This window comes from Triturus cristatus, chromosome 7, assembly GCF_964204655.1.
Source record: "Triturus cristatus chromosome 7, aTriCri1.1, whole genome shotgun sequence".
In the NCBI taxonomy this organism is placed as follows: Eukaryota; Metazoa; Chordata; class Amphibia; order Caudata; family Salamandridae; genus Triturus; species Triturus cristatus.
In genome coordinates this window covers 759504539-759520289 of record NC_140590.1, presented here as the reverse complement: position 1 = coordinate 759520289, position 15751 = coordinate 759504539, and the positions used below count along the sequence as shown (strand labels likewise).

The window sequence follows — 15751 nt, the reverse complement described above, 5'->3', positions numbered from 1 at the left end:
TAGAGCGCACAGCTACTCCGGATGGAGTGTCCAGGTGCTGACAGTTCACAGATGGCTGTCTTAAGGAGGTTTTAGTTCTTAACAAGCCATGTTTTCAACAGTTTTTTAAATCACGAAAGATTTGTTGATGATCTCAAAGCTGCCAGCAGTTTGTTCCAGGCGTGGGCTCCAAAGAAGCCGAAGGACCTACCACCTCTGCGCACCGGCCATCTTTTAGGGATGCAAGCCAGATCGGCAGAGGACGATCTAAGTGCCCTCGCCGGTGTGTAGCGGCTTGCTTTTTTCCTAAGGGAGGCGGCTCCCATGCCATGGAGAGTTTCGGAAAAAATAACCAACGCCTTGTACTTTATCCATTCCCTCACTGGAAGCCAGTGTAAGGACTTAAGATGGGGGTTAATATGCGACCTGGGTTTAGGTTTGAGAATCGACTTTGCTGCTGAGTTTTGCACTGCCTGAAGGCATTGAAGAAGGTAGTCTGGAAGTCCCAGATAAAGGATATTGGCATAGTCTAATCTGGAGATTATCAGCGCCTGCACCACAAACTTTCCTGGAGTCCAGAGGGAGGAGCGACAGGAATTTCTTCAGCATTCGCATTAAGCCAAAACAAGTTCCTACTAGGGCCTGAAATTGCATTGAGAGTTCATTATCAATGTAGACACCCAGGTTTTTTACCGAAGATTGGACAGTCCTGGGAGGGGGGAGCCCAGCGGGCCACCACTTGCTCCAGTTGTTCTCCGTGGGTTGACCGAAGAAGATAATCTCGGTTTTAGCGGTGTTATTGCAGCAAGAATTAATAAGTTAAACAGAAAAGTGAATCAGCGAGTGAGGATGCAGTTAGTATAAATAAAGACCAGAAAAGTTCGAATTCAAAGACTCATTTTAAGAAAACAAATTAGTGGAAAAGCATGCCCTATGAACTCTGGATACTTCTGCTGAACAGGACTTGGGCAGTGGCGCTTCTGGACAACACAGCAGAAGTGACAATAGTTCGTCAGACTCTGAAAGAACATCGGGTGGGGTGACTCCAACTAAAGAAAACATGTAAATTGATGATCTGGATGGACATGTAAAACCTCCAGACAGGGTTTATGAAGCAGAGATACAAACTGAGGGTGATATACTGCACAAACTCAAATCTATATTGTGGTTTCAATTATCAGATGCTTATGATGTCATACATGCAGAGGATGATTGGCCTCTGGTTTCCATAAGGATGCACCTTTACCACAAGACGTAATTATGCATTTATTTTCCTCTGAAGAGCTTAGGGAAGGATATGCATGTGAGAGAGCTTCAAAGCAGGCTCCAGCACTGTATAAAAATCAGGCGGGGTGGGAGAATAAATCTGTTCCACATGTAATTCTCGGAAGGAGTGAGCCTCAGGTCTATGCTCAATAGCCTTTAAAGCTAAACACAATATAAAACCGATTTCAGATCAATTTGAATATCAAAGTATATTAGAGTCTTGTCATTCCACCATGAGCGTCCCTCTTTTTTCAGTGTTAAAACCTGACAATTTATATAGAACAGTTTTATATAATAGAAGCTTAAATATGAACATACACACACAGGCGATTCAAAATGTTCAAAGCTCCAGACTAATGATAACTTTAGTTAGAAAGAAATATAAAACGTTAGATATATCTAATGGGCCTTTTAGGCAAAATATAGTACCTGAATCCCAGTATCCGAGGGCATTTCAGTTCGGTTTTCATTACGCTTACATAGTTTTGTCCCAGGGGTATAAGAATAGTCCTGGATTCTTTGCAGAAAGGATTATGGAGATCTTACAAGACGATCCTAAAGTACTATCATATATTGATGACATCTACATTACAGATGCTGACTAGACTGAACACCTAGATAGGATGTACAGGATAGAGAAGCTCTGAGCCTGACATTGATATAAAATCAATTTTTTAAAAATCTCAAATTTGCACATCTTAATGTGATTTTTCTTGGATATGTATTAAATAGCGAGGCTAAAGGACTGGCACCTGACTACCTGCAGAAGTGTGCTACTCTAATACTGCCAAACACTTTAAAAAAGATACAAGCCCTGATGGGGTGTCTTAACTTTGAAAGAGCTTACTTTCCACATTATGCTGAGCAAGGTAAACCCTTGTATGAATGAATGACTTCATTTTCTGAAACGAATTGGATGAAAACACACACAGCAATCTTACAGACTGTAAACAGATATGTTAGAGACAGAATATTTACAGACCTGAGATAACAAAATAAACCTAGTGATTAGGGTTGTTCCCAGTACTTCAGATTACACATATGTAGTTTACAATGAAAGACAAACTATTCCTTACAGCATACAGATCACGTTTGTATTCCCCAGCAGAGGAATGATTTACTCCTACTGAGAAAATCCTCACTACAATTCAGACAGCGAAACTTAAGGAGTGCACTTTTGCTCAAGGGAAACATATAGTAGTTTCTCCTATAGCTACACTTGAAGCAGCAAAGCTAGCATTCCAAATGTGCATGCTCTACACTTTCACTGGTTGCAGTGATCCAATTCTTTAAATGCAACTAATGCAAAGCATGATTATGATCAAACATGCCTGGCTCTGTATTTTTACAGTACAAAGTATTCTACAAACACCTTGGCCATAACATGTATGCACCGTGTTTAGAGCGTGCATGATTCCCAGAGAAGTGATATTTTTACATAAGAAAGTTCAGCAAACTGCATGCAGGAGTTTTGCATCGTTTAGAGACTTAAAGATACCATTAATTGAAAATAATAATTTCACATACTTTGCAGTTTTTAAATAGAGGGAAAACATTACGGGTAGTGATGGACCTGAAATGGTGCAGAATGGAACATACAATTAACTTTGTTTTGTTCAGATGGAATAGATTTATGGCCAATAGGTTTTGATGTTTGCATGCATAGATTTCTTTTACATGCCTTTGGTTCAGACCTGGTATAACATATATTCTCCCATGACGTTGACTACATAAAGTGCAGGAAAATGATGCCAAATTTGGCTATTCCATTTTTGCTTGACTGCTGTGAAAACACACTTGTCACAACTTAACAAAGATATGGATTTAAGTAATTTTCTTCTGGGGCTACATCATGTAAAATTAAGATTATATATACCTTGATATATATGCTGATGTAAAAAAGAGCTGCCATATTGTGAAAGAGAAGCTGCAGAAAGAATTGGTGAAACTGATAAACAATTCAAAGCAGGTTTACAATTATTGGCAATGGCTTTCAAACACATTTTAAATACATACGCACATCTCAACCATTATTTCTAAATATTTTAAAAGAAGATTTGGGACTACTGCAAAAAGGGCAGGCTGAGACGAAAGCAATAACACAGTTGAACTGTGCATTGGAAACTTTATAAATTATTTAAGTACCATGGAAGCTTATAAACGCATCAGCCTTGTTTTCTCTCTATAATTTGACCTCAATATAGACAAAGATCTCCAAGGAGGCTTTGTACAATCTTTACAGGCTACAGAGAGCACTCCATTCTCTAGAGCAGAAGATCCCCTCCTTATGTGGCTCTTGTATGGAGTTACCGCCTTGACAATCACTGCTTTAATTTCTATGATTGTCAAAAACACACATCCTTGGGTTGGTGTGATAAAATGCACAATGCCTTTCTACAACATTCCTGGAAATTTCCTTTTGAATCCAGCTGTTGGATAAAAGACAATACTGCATTCATCAAAATGTGCATGCCGTAACCCACTAGGCGACTTACTCCTTTGTGATTCTAAAGCTTTGCACAACACTTGTAACCATTTGAAGCCCATCCTTGCTTGTAAATTGCATGCAGTATCGACCCGATTAATTTCCTCTTATCATACACTCTTAGCAGATGGTTCCTATTTAATTACTACAAATTATTCTTGCTGTTAGTTGACTCCGGGTTTTGTTTTTTTATTAACTGTTCAAAAACTAGTAAACTGCTGTGGTATAAATTATATCCATTATATACGATAATGTTCCAATGCGAATACAGAGTCACCATCAACAAGTGCCAGACAAGAAGATTTCTGCTTTTACTGATTAACTTGGTGTTGTTCTGCAAGATACCTCATCTGAGTCTTCAGAAACACCATTTAAGACATTTACACCATACTTGCCTGTGATTTCAACGTCTTAATTTTTTGAGAGACTTGTGGTTTTTAAACGATCATCAACATCTGAAGGTAATTCATAAATCCTCATCGAAGCCTAAAGATTTTTGATTTTCCACTACAAGACAGACATCTTTATTTGTGTCAAATGTTGCAAGTTTGAAAATAACCAGGTGATGTTTTTAACATGGATTTAAACAAGTCAATTAGAAGCTACGATTATATGATCATATAATCATTATTATCTTTCAATCAGATTGATGATTTTTTAAAACCTTTTTTTATTATTATTAATTTTTGGACTCTGTAATAATAATTACAGCAAATATGTTTAAAGCCCAGTTTTTTCAATTTTATTGCTGTTCATAAATACATACATATATAACTGAAAACTGCGTTATAATTCCAAAGGCTACAGGGAAGGCACATCAAATTCTCTATGCAGTCTATGGCACAGGAGCAGGATATGCTGTTTCTTTACTAAATACCGTTTCCATTGGTTAGAAAGGAATGCAGGTGTGAACCCTCTATGAAACTCCAATAGGCATATTTTCAGTGCTAATATTAGCTTAGTTAGATACGGGAAATGAGGGACTGGGGATGTAAAAGACCCTTACAAAACCATCCTAATGTTGCAATATGTTCAATTGCTCTGCCTGCTCCTAAATATAATTGTCTTTAATATGTTTATTTTTCATAATCACCATTCACATTGTGTGCAATAGAATAGGATTTTAATTTTAATAAAATTATTTGTAGCTTACTAGTGTTTCTGCTTGTGTCTACTACCCATGATAAAAGAGGGTTGGAATTCAAAAACATGATAACTGTGAAGTTTCATAGGACTTATTGTTACCAAATATGCAACTCACTCATGTAATGCTCTGTTGGTTATGGGGGTAGCAGTCAATTGTGTTCTTTCTTTTATATTGTCACACTGATTAAGTCCATGGTGCCAGAGTGTCTAGAGAACTCTCTGCTTGAACGTGTTCTGGAAGGTCCCTAGAACGTATCAGTAGGATAGGTGCTTCTATCTCTCTGAGCTTCTGCTGTTAGTCAATGATATTTTTTTTATAAATGTTAAATACGTCTGTGGGAGACATGTTTTCTGCAAATTTGTGAGAAAACCAGGTGTGCTCTGATAAAAATGTGAGGGAAAAAAATGATTGTCCTTTTCAAAGAATAATAGACTGGTGTCTAAAGGTGGAGAAGACATACAACTGGGAGACAATTTAAGTAATCAGGCCTGGCTTCCTACCCCTTAAGAGATCTAAATATTTCCTCTGGTCAGATTTGCGCTGAAAGAAATATTTATTCTCTTTGAAATTAAATTTACTGAATGCTGAGAAAGCACCTCCGGTATCAGAGTAACTACAGACCATATGATGGAAACTGTAAACACCAGTGTCTGAAGGTCTTCATACCCCTTTGCACTTTTTTCTGTTCTTCCTCTCATGCTGCTGGAAAAAATCTTTACAGCCAAAAATAATAAGCTGGCTTGAAGCAACAAAGAACAACTCAGATGAGGAGGCTAACACCCTTAAATGAGCCTTTCACAAATCTCGTTGGGATGGTCATAGTCACATGATCCTTCCCTTCATGATTTTCAGCTCCGCCCTATCATATGACTAGCAGCTCTTTCCTGTCACATGATCCTAATCTCTTCCTATTGTGTGTCTTTGTGTATGATTGTCAATTCTTATCACCCTTGCATTATTCTCTGCTCTTTCCAGTCAAACGATACCCAGCTCTGTGCTGTACATTTGTACCACAAACTTCAGCTTGTTCAGTGCCATCTCTGTATCCTCTTCTGATATGTTGCGGTACCACACCAGGCGCAGTGTGCGTTTATACATCACGAACATCCGTACTTTCACCCCTCGTCCAAGCGCCAGGATTTCGGCCTCGCTCACATCCCACATCCTATCACAGAACTCCTGCGGGGAGATTCGGCGCTCATCGACTGTTAACATAACCATATTGGTCTCGACTGATTGGAGGTCCACAGAGCAAACAGGAGAGGCCAGCTTCTGTACACCTGCAGAGAGAGGGAGACAAATAAAATGATTGTTTCGCAAGAGCCACGATTTCCACCCTGTTACCATTGGCACCGCATCCTAAAAGCATAGGAATTTTTTCATAACTCAGCATTTCTGCCATCTTCTAAACTCACTCATTGGTTCCACCTCATCTGGCATCACTCCATGGTCTTATCCCATCTTGTAACCATTTTGTGCAGCAGTTTCATCTTACAATTAGTCATCAATTTCATGCCATCAGTCAATCACTCAGTGTGTGTATCTCATCCGATAATCACTCTGTCACTGCATTGCGTCCAACACTAATTCAATTCTTCAAGCCCATTCAATAATCTCTCAGGTCTTTGATTCAATCCTACACTCAATGCCTCCATCCCATCCTAGAGTCAATCAGCACTTCGGTCACATTTTTAAAGGAATCACTCCAACTTGCTGCCTCATCGTACAATTATCTTGCACTTCCGTCTTCTCTGACAATGACTTAGTACTTTAGCCCCATCTTACAATTACCCAGTGCTTCCATCGTATTCTGCAACCTCAGCTTATAACATGTGTAATGATGAGGCGACAAGCGGAGGTTGAGAAGTGACCTGCTTTATTCGTTCTACGTATCAGAATGCACGTTAATTAGCGGCTCCTGCTCACTTCACTTCAACGTTCTACCCGCGCGCCAGGACACACGCGCACAGGCACAGAAGATAGGACGAGATCCGGGAAGGGACAAGACAAGGTGAGGTGACGACAGCATATTAAACATGCTTAGTTTCTGGTTGAAAGTCGCAATGTTTTTCAAATCCTTCTCACCTGTGGCAAATTTCTTGGCTCTATGATGATCTTTTCTCAGTGTGGCTTCTGCCTGTGATAGCGCCAAGAGGCCAGCAGCAGCAAGTATTCCAGCCTGGCGCATTCCACCACCTAGTACCTTTCGTGCACGTAGACATTCCTTAATAAACTCCTTGCGGCCACCGATGACAGCCCCCACAGGACCTCCCAATCCCTGAATTATCAAAGGAGAAGACATGTTAGTGAAAAAATGGCTACCTACATTCTCAACTGCCCCTATCAGCTATTCAACAAATTTCTCACCCCAGTACTGCCCTTTACATATTAGCATTCAGAATCCTGTGCTCACAGGAACCTTGCTCAACATTCCTACATGAATGCTACAGTTACCACCTTTCCCTGGTTCTTTCCCCTATGAGACTTTCACCAGACTTCCTGCACCTTTTCTTTTGCTACAGATGAAAGCCTTTATCTATCTTAGGAGCTAGTGCGAATGAAACATTAAAGTTCCTCGATTTGCAATTAAAGATGCATCCATGAGCCCCAGGATCCAAACTTCCTGATTTTTTTCTTTTGCAGAAAAGGATATCATACATAATCTAATTGGATCCCTTATTCAATATTCTATTTATTTATTAGTCGGTTTTATATAAGTCGATCTATACCTTAATGGAGTAAGAACACTTCATAGAAAGTAGTTTGTTTCATTGTTACTGTAAGATATGTTCAGAACATGCAAACCTGAGTTGCAATCGAATGGATGAGACGGGAATATCTATAAGCATTTTCACACCTCTAAATCAAGGTTCAGGTCTAAATCATGTTACGTAGCTGTTAGAAGCATGGTGGGGAAGGGTTGGGCTCAGTTCCCTTATAGGGTGTCACAGAAAGGATGTGTACGTAGTTCAGGTTGGGAGAGACTTACAAATCTTTATAGCACTTCCCGTGAGTGATTAAGCAGGTGTATGCGGTTTCTTGATGAGAGTAGTTTCTAGGTGCAAGGAGTTTGTGCTTCTCAGGGGCATAGGGGATCCTGATGCCATGGGTTGTTTGGATAGATATTAGGGGGTTCCTGTGACTAGTGATGCAGCCCAGCTTGAAGATACATCTTGTTTCAGGTGGCTGTAAAGTACAGGAATGATATGTTCAACGCTTTTGGTGCCTGAGACAAGCCTTGCTGCAGCACAGATTATTGCCTTTAAGGGAGTGAGGCGAATCTTAGGAATCCCAGAAAGTAGGGACACTTCGTAGTCCAGTCTAGAGAGAATCAGGCTTTGAACCAATGTTTTTAAAAGTAGATTGGCACGTTTTGCTTGTGTGTTTATGTGGGCTTGCAAGATACTTGTCTAGGGTGATGCAGAGAGTTTTGATACAATTAAGAGCTAGAGACTGTATCCTAGAATGTTGAGCAGGTCAAGCTATGATTGAGTTGGGGTGGATGTATGTGGGGTGAGAGAAGGAGAAATTCTGTTTTGAGGGGTTTCAGTTTGAGTTGATGATTCGTTATCCATGATTGGTCTGCTAGGATGAAGGTTAGGGATGTTTCGTCTTCAGCTGAGGATATCCTGGAGTATAGTTGGGTGTCGTCAGTGTAAAGATGGTAGGCAATATTGGTGTGACTGTGGACACCGCAGAGTGGTTACATGTAGAGGCTGAAAAGAGTAGGTAAGAGAATGGAGCCCTGAGGAACACCTTGATCAATGACATAGAGGTCTGTGTGTGTGTGTGTGTTGTTGATTTCTTTTGCTGGCTACAGTATTTGAGAAAAGAGTACAACCATCTAAGGACTTTTCCCGCTAGGCACCAGGCAACCTTTACGTTTTTGATGTGGACTGAGTGATTGACCATATCATGTGCTGCAGAAAGGTTTAGTAATATGTTAAGTCATGAACCTCCATTGTCCAAGAAGCATAGCGGTTCGTCAGTTATTTACAGCACGGCTGTCTCTGTGCTGCAGCCTTCTCTGAAGCCTGAATGGAGGGTGTTGAGAAGATATTTTTCACGGATATGCGGATTGTATTGTGAGGAAACACAGCCCTCGATGACTTAGGTGAGGAAGGGGAGCATTGTTACTGGGTTAAAGTTGGTTTGGGATTTTTGGAAGGGTGCTGCTTGCCCTAGTTTCAGCGAGTTAGGTAGCATACAATCTTTTAGTGAATTATTGATGATTTTGGTCCAGTAGGGGCTTATAGATACACTTCTGTTTTTTAGGAGGGTGCCCGTGGATTTGGTCAGGGATTGTGTTCGAAATGATCTTTGTTACTTTGGGGTCTTGGTCTGGTGTAGAGGATGGGGTAGTTACTATGGAAGACCCGATCTTTATCTTCTCTTCGAAGAACTGTGCAAATTCCTCACTGTTTTCTTTCGTGTTGTTCAATAAGAGGAGGGGCTACTGGATTTGTGGCTTGTCTGACAATTTCGAAACAATTCTTTGGTTTGTTTTTGGCTTGCTCTATTTCTGAACTATTCTCACCACAGAATGAGAAAGATAGGGAGCCTGTACCTACATGTGTAAAGACCTCTATTCTATAGGTACATTTAAAATAATGAGAGGGGGGACCGCACCCAAAAATGGTGGCATGCTTCATCATAGTTTTCTCCTCTCACCAAGTTAGGTTATGCTCGAAGTTTCTTTACCCTTGCCATTTAAATGGCTCTTGCAAGAAGTTTAGATATCAAACTCATGGTATTTGTTTCCATAATTTATGCAGATATTTAAACAATGCCTTAGCTAGAGCTCTGAAAACACTGAGGAATGTCCTGTCCAATGTCCAATCAATCGTATAAAACGAATTGTTAGGTATGTGTGGCTGTAGATACACATGCTGTGCATACAATGTATTTAATTCTTGCTTGCAGTGCACATGGTCATCGGCTCCAAAACTAGATTGTTTTTTTTCCTGCCATCGGGTTAGAACCTGTACTTCCGTGCTCTGAGTCGACTCCTTTTCGGTAATTGTTATTGAGTTTTTTTGTTCCGTTTCTTTCTGTCAGTATTGTTTACGATCCGTTTGACACCTTTCTTGCATTTCAGGCCAGTGTTTCCAGTTACCGCTCAGATCGATGCCCCGGTTGACTCCGACCCCGGGTGGGGGTCTCGCCGGTCAGGGTCTCATTTTTACTTCAGTGCAGTCTGCTCTCAACATGTCTTGCCTGTTATGTAATAGACTCCCTTTCGCTACTGTCCTCGGTGTCGTGTGAAATACCCCAGGGCTGATCTCCATCAGGTCAGCAATCTCTGCCTCTCACCCGAGCACGATGATGTCTCTTGCGACGCGTGGATCCTCTCGGTAGAAGAAGACCCTTCAAGACCCCCAGGCCTGTTGCCTTGAGATGTTGTGCAGGAGCACAGAAAATACTCCAGACCTCTTCAGCACCCAGTACCTCAAGGGGGAACATTATCCTGAGCCTTTGACCGCTGACAAGGAGGCTTTCTTGCACAAAGAAATTTTCGTTTCCAACCTAGAGATTAAAGATATACCGCCGGCTCAACAGTTTGTGAGTACAGCTCCTTCTCGACACTGCTTCGAGCATCCACGCCACAAGGATCACTCAGCCACTTTGGACCCACAGAAGGAGGCTTCTGGGTCGCCACTGCCTTTGGGTCATGGGCGGCACCGATAGCCAACTACGGACATCACGCCCAGCGGCAGCTCGGCTCCAGAGAAAATATTAAAACCAAAGCCCTCAGTGCCTCCCGTTCCCGGCTCGGCACCGACCCAACCATTGCATCCGAAACTGTCGGTCTCGAAGTACAAGTTGGTGTTGATATCTGTGCCAAAACACTTGCCTCTGTGGGCGTGTCTTTGCGGCCGACATGGCGGACGCGTGCTAGTCAGCTCCGTCCAGCCCATCACTCATCCGTCATCTATCCTGGCTCCCTCGGACCCGCGATCAGTCCTGGGGGGAGCGCTACGGCACCTGCTACCGAAGGGGGCTGCTCGGTGAGCGGCGGCGGTGATCGGGGCAGCGGAGCGCGGAGACAGACACGCTCACGAGGCGCGGCCCAGTATTCGGAGGTGGAGCCGGGGAGTCGATTCCGGCGTGCCCGAGCGACGAGGAAAGCCGCGCGGCAGTCCCTGTGAGCCTGCGGCTTAGATGGCCCGGTGGCGGCGGCGATTTTCGTGGGGCAGATCGGCCCCGGGAGCCTGCACTGCGGACACCGGTGAGGAGCTAGGGGCACTTCTGCATGGGGCTGGAGCTGCCCATCTTTGTGGCTCGGGGCTGTCCGCGTAAGCATTATAAAATATGGAAGCGGTGGGCGGACTATAGAGGCCTGTGGCTGGAGCCTCCGACTGCAACAGAGGATGTCCCAGTGGAATGAGGGTAGAGATGGGGTGGCTGGGTCCGATGCCTGGGGGAGGAGGGGTGCCTGGGGGGTGTGTGTGCTAGAGTGGAATGGTCTTTCCTCAGAGCAGGTTGTATATCTGTTTCTTTCCTCTTTGGTCCTCGGTTATTGGCGGGTGGGCAGTCATCAGTGGGAAGTGAGCAACTCGGGGGGGGAGGGGGGGAGTTGGGGTGTTTGAAGAGTGTATCCGGAATGGCATTTTACGTCCAAGATTGTGTTTGTTTTTCTAATATTTAAAAAAAAAAAAAAACAGTCATTTGCGGTCATGCCACTGTATAACTTGTTGAAGCAGCGGCCTCTGGGGTGCAGAGCCCTGCGTTTATTGTGCAACTGACAATAAAAATCTGTTTAAAAAAAAACAAACACTTGCCTCTGATTGGAAGACCAGCCCACGAACCAGTCGAACTGGTCCTCCAGAAATTTCAAGACCAGCTCGATGCTTGACAAAAACAGATAGTCATCAACCCTCAAACGGCTGCATTCTCACATAGCCGCCGATGCCAGATCCTAGGCCTTCCAAAAGACAGCTCAGTTTTGAAGAAGCTCTGGAGCCCCCTTCTCGTCCAAAGCAGCATAAAAAATCAGATAAAGCCATCAGTCTACTGGACTACCTCCACCTTCTTTCACTCCACCAAGACCCCCACCATCACTTTCCCCTCCACCTTCTTTACCTGACCCACTATCCTACACTCCACAGGGATCACCACACTCTGACAGAGGGGGACATACTGGGGGAAAAACCTATGAAGTATCCCCACAGGGAGAACCCCGAGACTCATATTATACTGATCCAGTCCTCTACCCTTCCCAAACTTCTCAGTTAGATAATACTTCCTCTTACCATGAGGTTCTATGTAGGGCTGCTGCTTATCACAACGTGGAGATGCATAAGGAGTCCATTGAGGAGGACTTCTCTTTGAGACTCTGTACTCAGTTTCAGCCTGCGCTAAGGGGGATGCTCAAGCCAGCCCCTGCTATTTACAAGGAGCTGGTTAAGGCCAGAGTCATTACCCCACAAGTTGATATGAAACACAAGGCCTCCCCTTCGGGCCCTCTAAATATTAGAAGCCAGCTCCCACCAGATTCCCTAGTGGTTCATACCACTCATAAGAGGGTGAATACTCAGGGCACTGGTGATGCTCCCCTGTCAGACAAAGAGAGTAAAAGAATATATGCAGCTGGTAAACGAGTCACAGCACAGTCTGCCAACCATTAGTGCATCGCCAATTCTATTGGTATACTCTCTAGATTTCACCGGGCCCACTGGGACGAAATGGAGGAACTCCTCCCAACGCCTTTCTGGGGAGCACCGTACAAAAGGTAGGGAGTTGGTCACAGAGGGCAAACTGATTTCTAACACAACCATCAGCTACACCCTAGATGCTGCTGACACTGATGCTTGGGGTATTAATTCAAGCCTCCTCCTCCACAGGCATGTCTGGCTCCATATCTCCAGCCAGACATTCAACAGCATCTCCTCAACCTGCCCTTCGATGGGGAACATCTCTTTGGGCCTCAGGTTGATGAGATGCTGGAGGAAATTAAAAACGATACAGAAACAGCGAAGGCCATAGGCGCCTTACAGACGCCTTTCTCACAGCGGTCCGTTTTGCTGCACTGCTTAACACGGAGGCTCCAAGACCACCTCCCATGAAGCCTACACATCCTTTCAGCACCAGCCTGCCCAACCAACATCCACCAGGGACTACTTCAGAGGTGGCTATCATGGGAATAATGCCAAAGTAAAAGGTACAGGTGGCTCTCCCAAGGGAGCCACCCCAGCAAAGCAATGACCCACCCAGCAGAGCAATGACTTGCCACTCCTCCCCCCAATCACACAACACTTGTCGGGGGAAGGCTGGAAATGTACTTCCCCACTTGGCAACACGTCACCGCAGATCAGTGGGTGCTAGACATCATCTAACACAGTTATTGCCTAGAGCTCACCACCACACCGCCCAACATACCACCCCACAGATATGCCCTCTCCCTGGAGCATCTGCTTCAGGAAGAGGTCCAAGCACTCTTCCTCATCAATGGGGCCATAGAGCCTGCCTCACAAAACCTACAGGGCCCAAGGGTGTATTCCCTATACTACCTCAATCCCAAAAAGGATGGGTCTCTCAGGCCCATTCTGGACCTCAGACCCCTAAACAAGTACATCCTACAAGAACACTTCCATATGGTCGCTCTGCAGAATGCCATATCTCTGTTGCATCAAGGCGACTTCATAACAGCACTTGACCTCAAAGACGCCTACATCCACATTCTGTTTCATCTGGCACATTTGCGCTACCTTCAGTTTGTGGTAAGTGCTCAGTATTACCAGTTCAAAGTGTTGCCCTTCGGGGTTACCACCGCACCCAAAGTCTTTACAAAATGCCTTGCAGTAGTAGCAGCACATCTACAAATACAAGGTATCCATGTATTTACACATCTGGATGACTGGCTGATAAAGAGCGCTACACAACTACATTGTTGTGCACACACCCAAGCCACAATGGACTTACTGCACAAATTGGGCTTCACCATCAATGCTGTTAAGTTCCATCTCCAGACACTTCAAGGTCAACCATATATGGGAGGTATCCTCAAGGCAGAGGTCGGCAAAGCATATCCCAGCCAGGCAAGACTTTAGTCTTTCCAATCATTGCCACTTCTTTTTCAGCCAAATTAACAGCGATGATGGCATCCTGCATCGCCATAGTACCCCACAAAAAAATTGTACATGCATCTTCCACAAGGATGCTTAATGCGGCAGTGATCTCAAAAGGAGGGTCACTGGAAATATCTAGTTTTGATCGGCCACTGTACACATCAATCTCCGCAGTGGTGGAACACCAACAACTTGCCACGTGGTGGCCTTTTCTCGACCCAGATCCGCAGATCACTGTCACAATGGACGCATCCCTCAGTGGGTGGGGGGTGCAATTACAAAACCTGGCTGTCCAGGACCATTGGGGTCCTACTCACAGAGACCTCCACGTCAACTATCTGGAGCTGCTAGCTGTCCATCTAGCGCTCAAGGCCTTTCTAAACCACATAGTGGGCATGGTAATCCTAGATCAGACATACATGACAGCCAAGTACTACATTCAGAAGCAGGGGTGCACCAACCCCCCTCAGATTTCTTAGTTAGCTCAGTCCATCTAGTGCTGAGCTCTCATCCACAGGATCCACCTGTTGGCGGAATACCTCCCGGGAGCGGACAATGACTTTGCCGACCTCAGCAGGACGTGGCAACAAGTCCATGAGTGGGAACTCCAACCGGCAGTCCTTCTTTGCTACTTCCAGCTATGGGGGCTTCCGGACATTGACTTCTTTGCCACAGCATAATATGTAAAATGCCCAAACTTTACTTCTAGATTCCCAGATCCACAGTCCATGAGCAATGCCCTAGGGATGAACTGGTCAGTGTTATTTGCCTATGCTTTTCCACCTGTCCCCTCATTTCATTCCTGGTTCGGAAGCTGAGACAGACCTCCCTCACCCTCATGGCTCCCACCTGGGCCCGACAACGATGGTTCACACTTCTCATCGAGCTTTCGATGGTTTTGTACGATAGGCTCCCCTAGAGGCCAGACCTTCTCACGCAGAACCATGAAGAAATCAGACACCCGAACCCAAGAGTCTCAACCTTGTGATTTCAAAGATTTCAGATAGTTGGTACTTGAAAAGGTAACGGGCAACCACAACCAATTAACCAAGAAGCTACTATACTATGAACGTGCTTATAAAGAACAAGGGCAACCCATGGATAGTGAGGGACCAGGGGTATGTAATATTTATAAAGAAACAAGAGTCCTTCATCACAAACATGTAAACATAAGGATACAATGGGGATACAATGACACCTATATATATTTTGTGTCCAGTGGACAAGTATACATCTCTTATTTACAATAATATCAAACAATGGGTGGGAGAAGAAAACAAACAAGCAATCAGTCAAAGCTGAATTAAAAAGACTCAGGCATTTGAATGAGGCACAATAAACTACATAGGTTTAGTCACAATTCAATAGTACAACTGTCCTTGTGTGCATTATTGTCATCATTACAATAGGGTCAGTGTACAGGAGTTGATGACGTTTCGATCCATACAAGATCATAGGTTCATCATCAGGATATTGAAAATAGCATGCCCAAGAGATTCATTACAATTTTGTAAACAAACATCAACTGAAAAAAAGGGGAGGGAAGAACAGAAGAAAGAGGCAATACAATTTTTTGCCAATTAGCAGGGATGCTAATAACCTCATCCGCCTACGCATTGTATCTAGGACCAGTCAATAGTGGGTCCTGTGCAAGAGTGGGTGGGCCCCGTAGGGAACCGCCAGAGAAGTCAGAATTAAATACCTGAACTAATAATTCTCGACAGGCCCAAGGAAGGGTTTCAAGACCAATTGGGCAGGCGTAAGCTTTCATAGGCTGTGTAAGGGAAGGAAAGCAGTGATTTGAGA

At 43.9% G+C, this 15751-nt stretch overlaps 1 protein-coding gene across 1 annotated transcript in view; it reads right to left on the bottom strand.

Moving 5' to 3' along the window:
* Positions 1 to 4223: 4223 nt before the first annotated feature.
* The window catches only part of LOC146810478 (uncharacterized), a 220511-nt gene continuing 208983 nt past the window's right edge, over positions 4224 to 15751 (bottom strand). Inside the window, exons 6-7 of the mRNA XM_085617475.1 lie at positions 6963 to 7155; positions 4224 to 6157 (exon numbers count right to left, since the gene is read on the bottom strand). Coding sequence (XP_085473601.1) covers positions 5853 to 6157; positions 6963 to 7155 — 498 coding nt within the window. The 3' untranslated portion in view covers positions 4224 to 5852. The remainder of the gene's footprint in view (positions 6158 to 6962; positions 7156 to 15751) is intronic.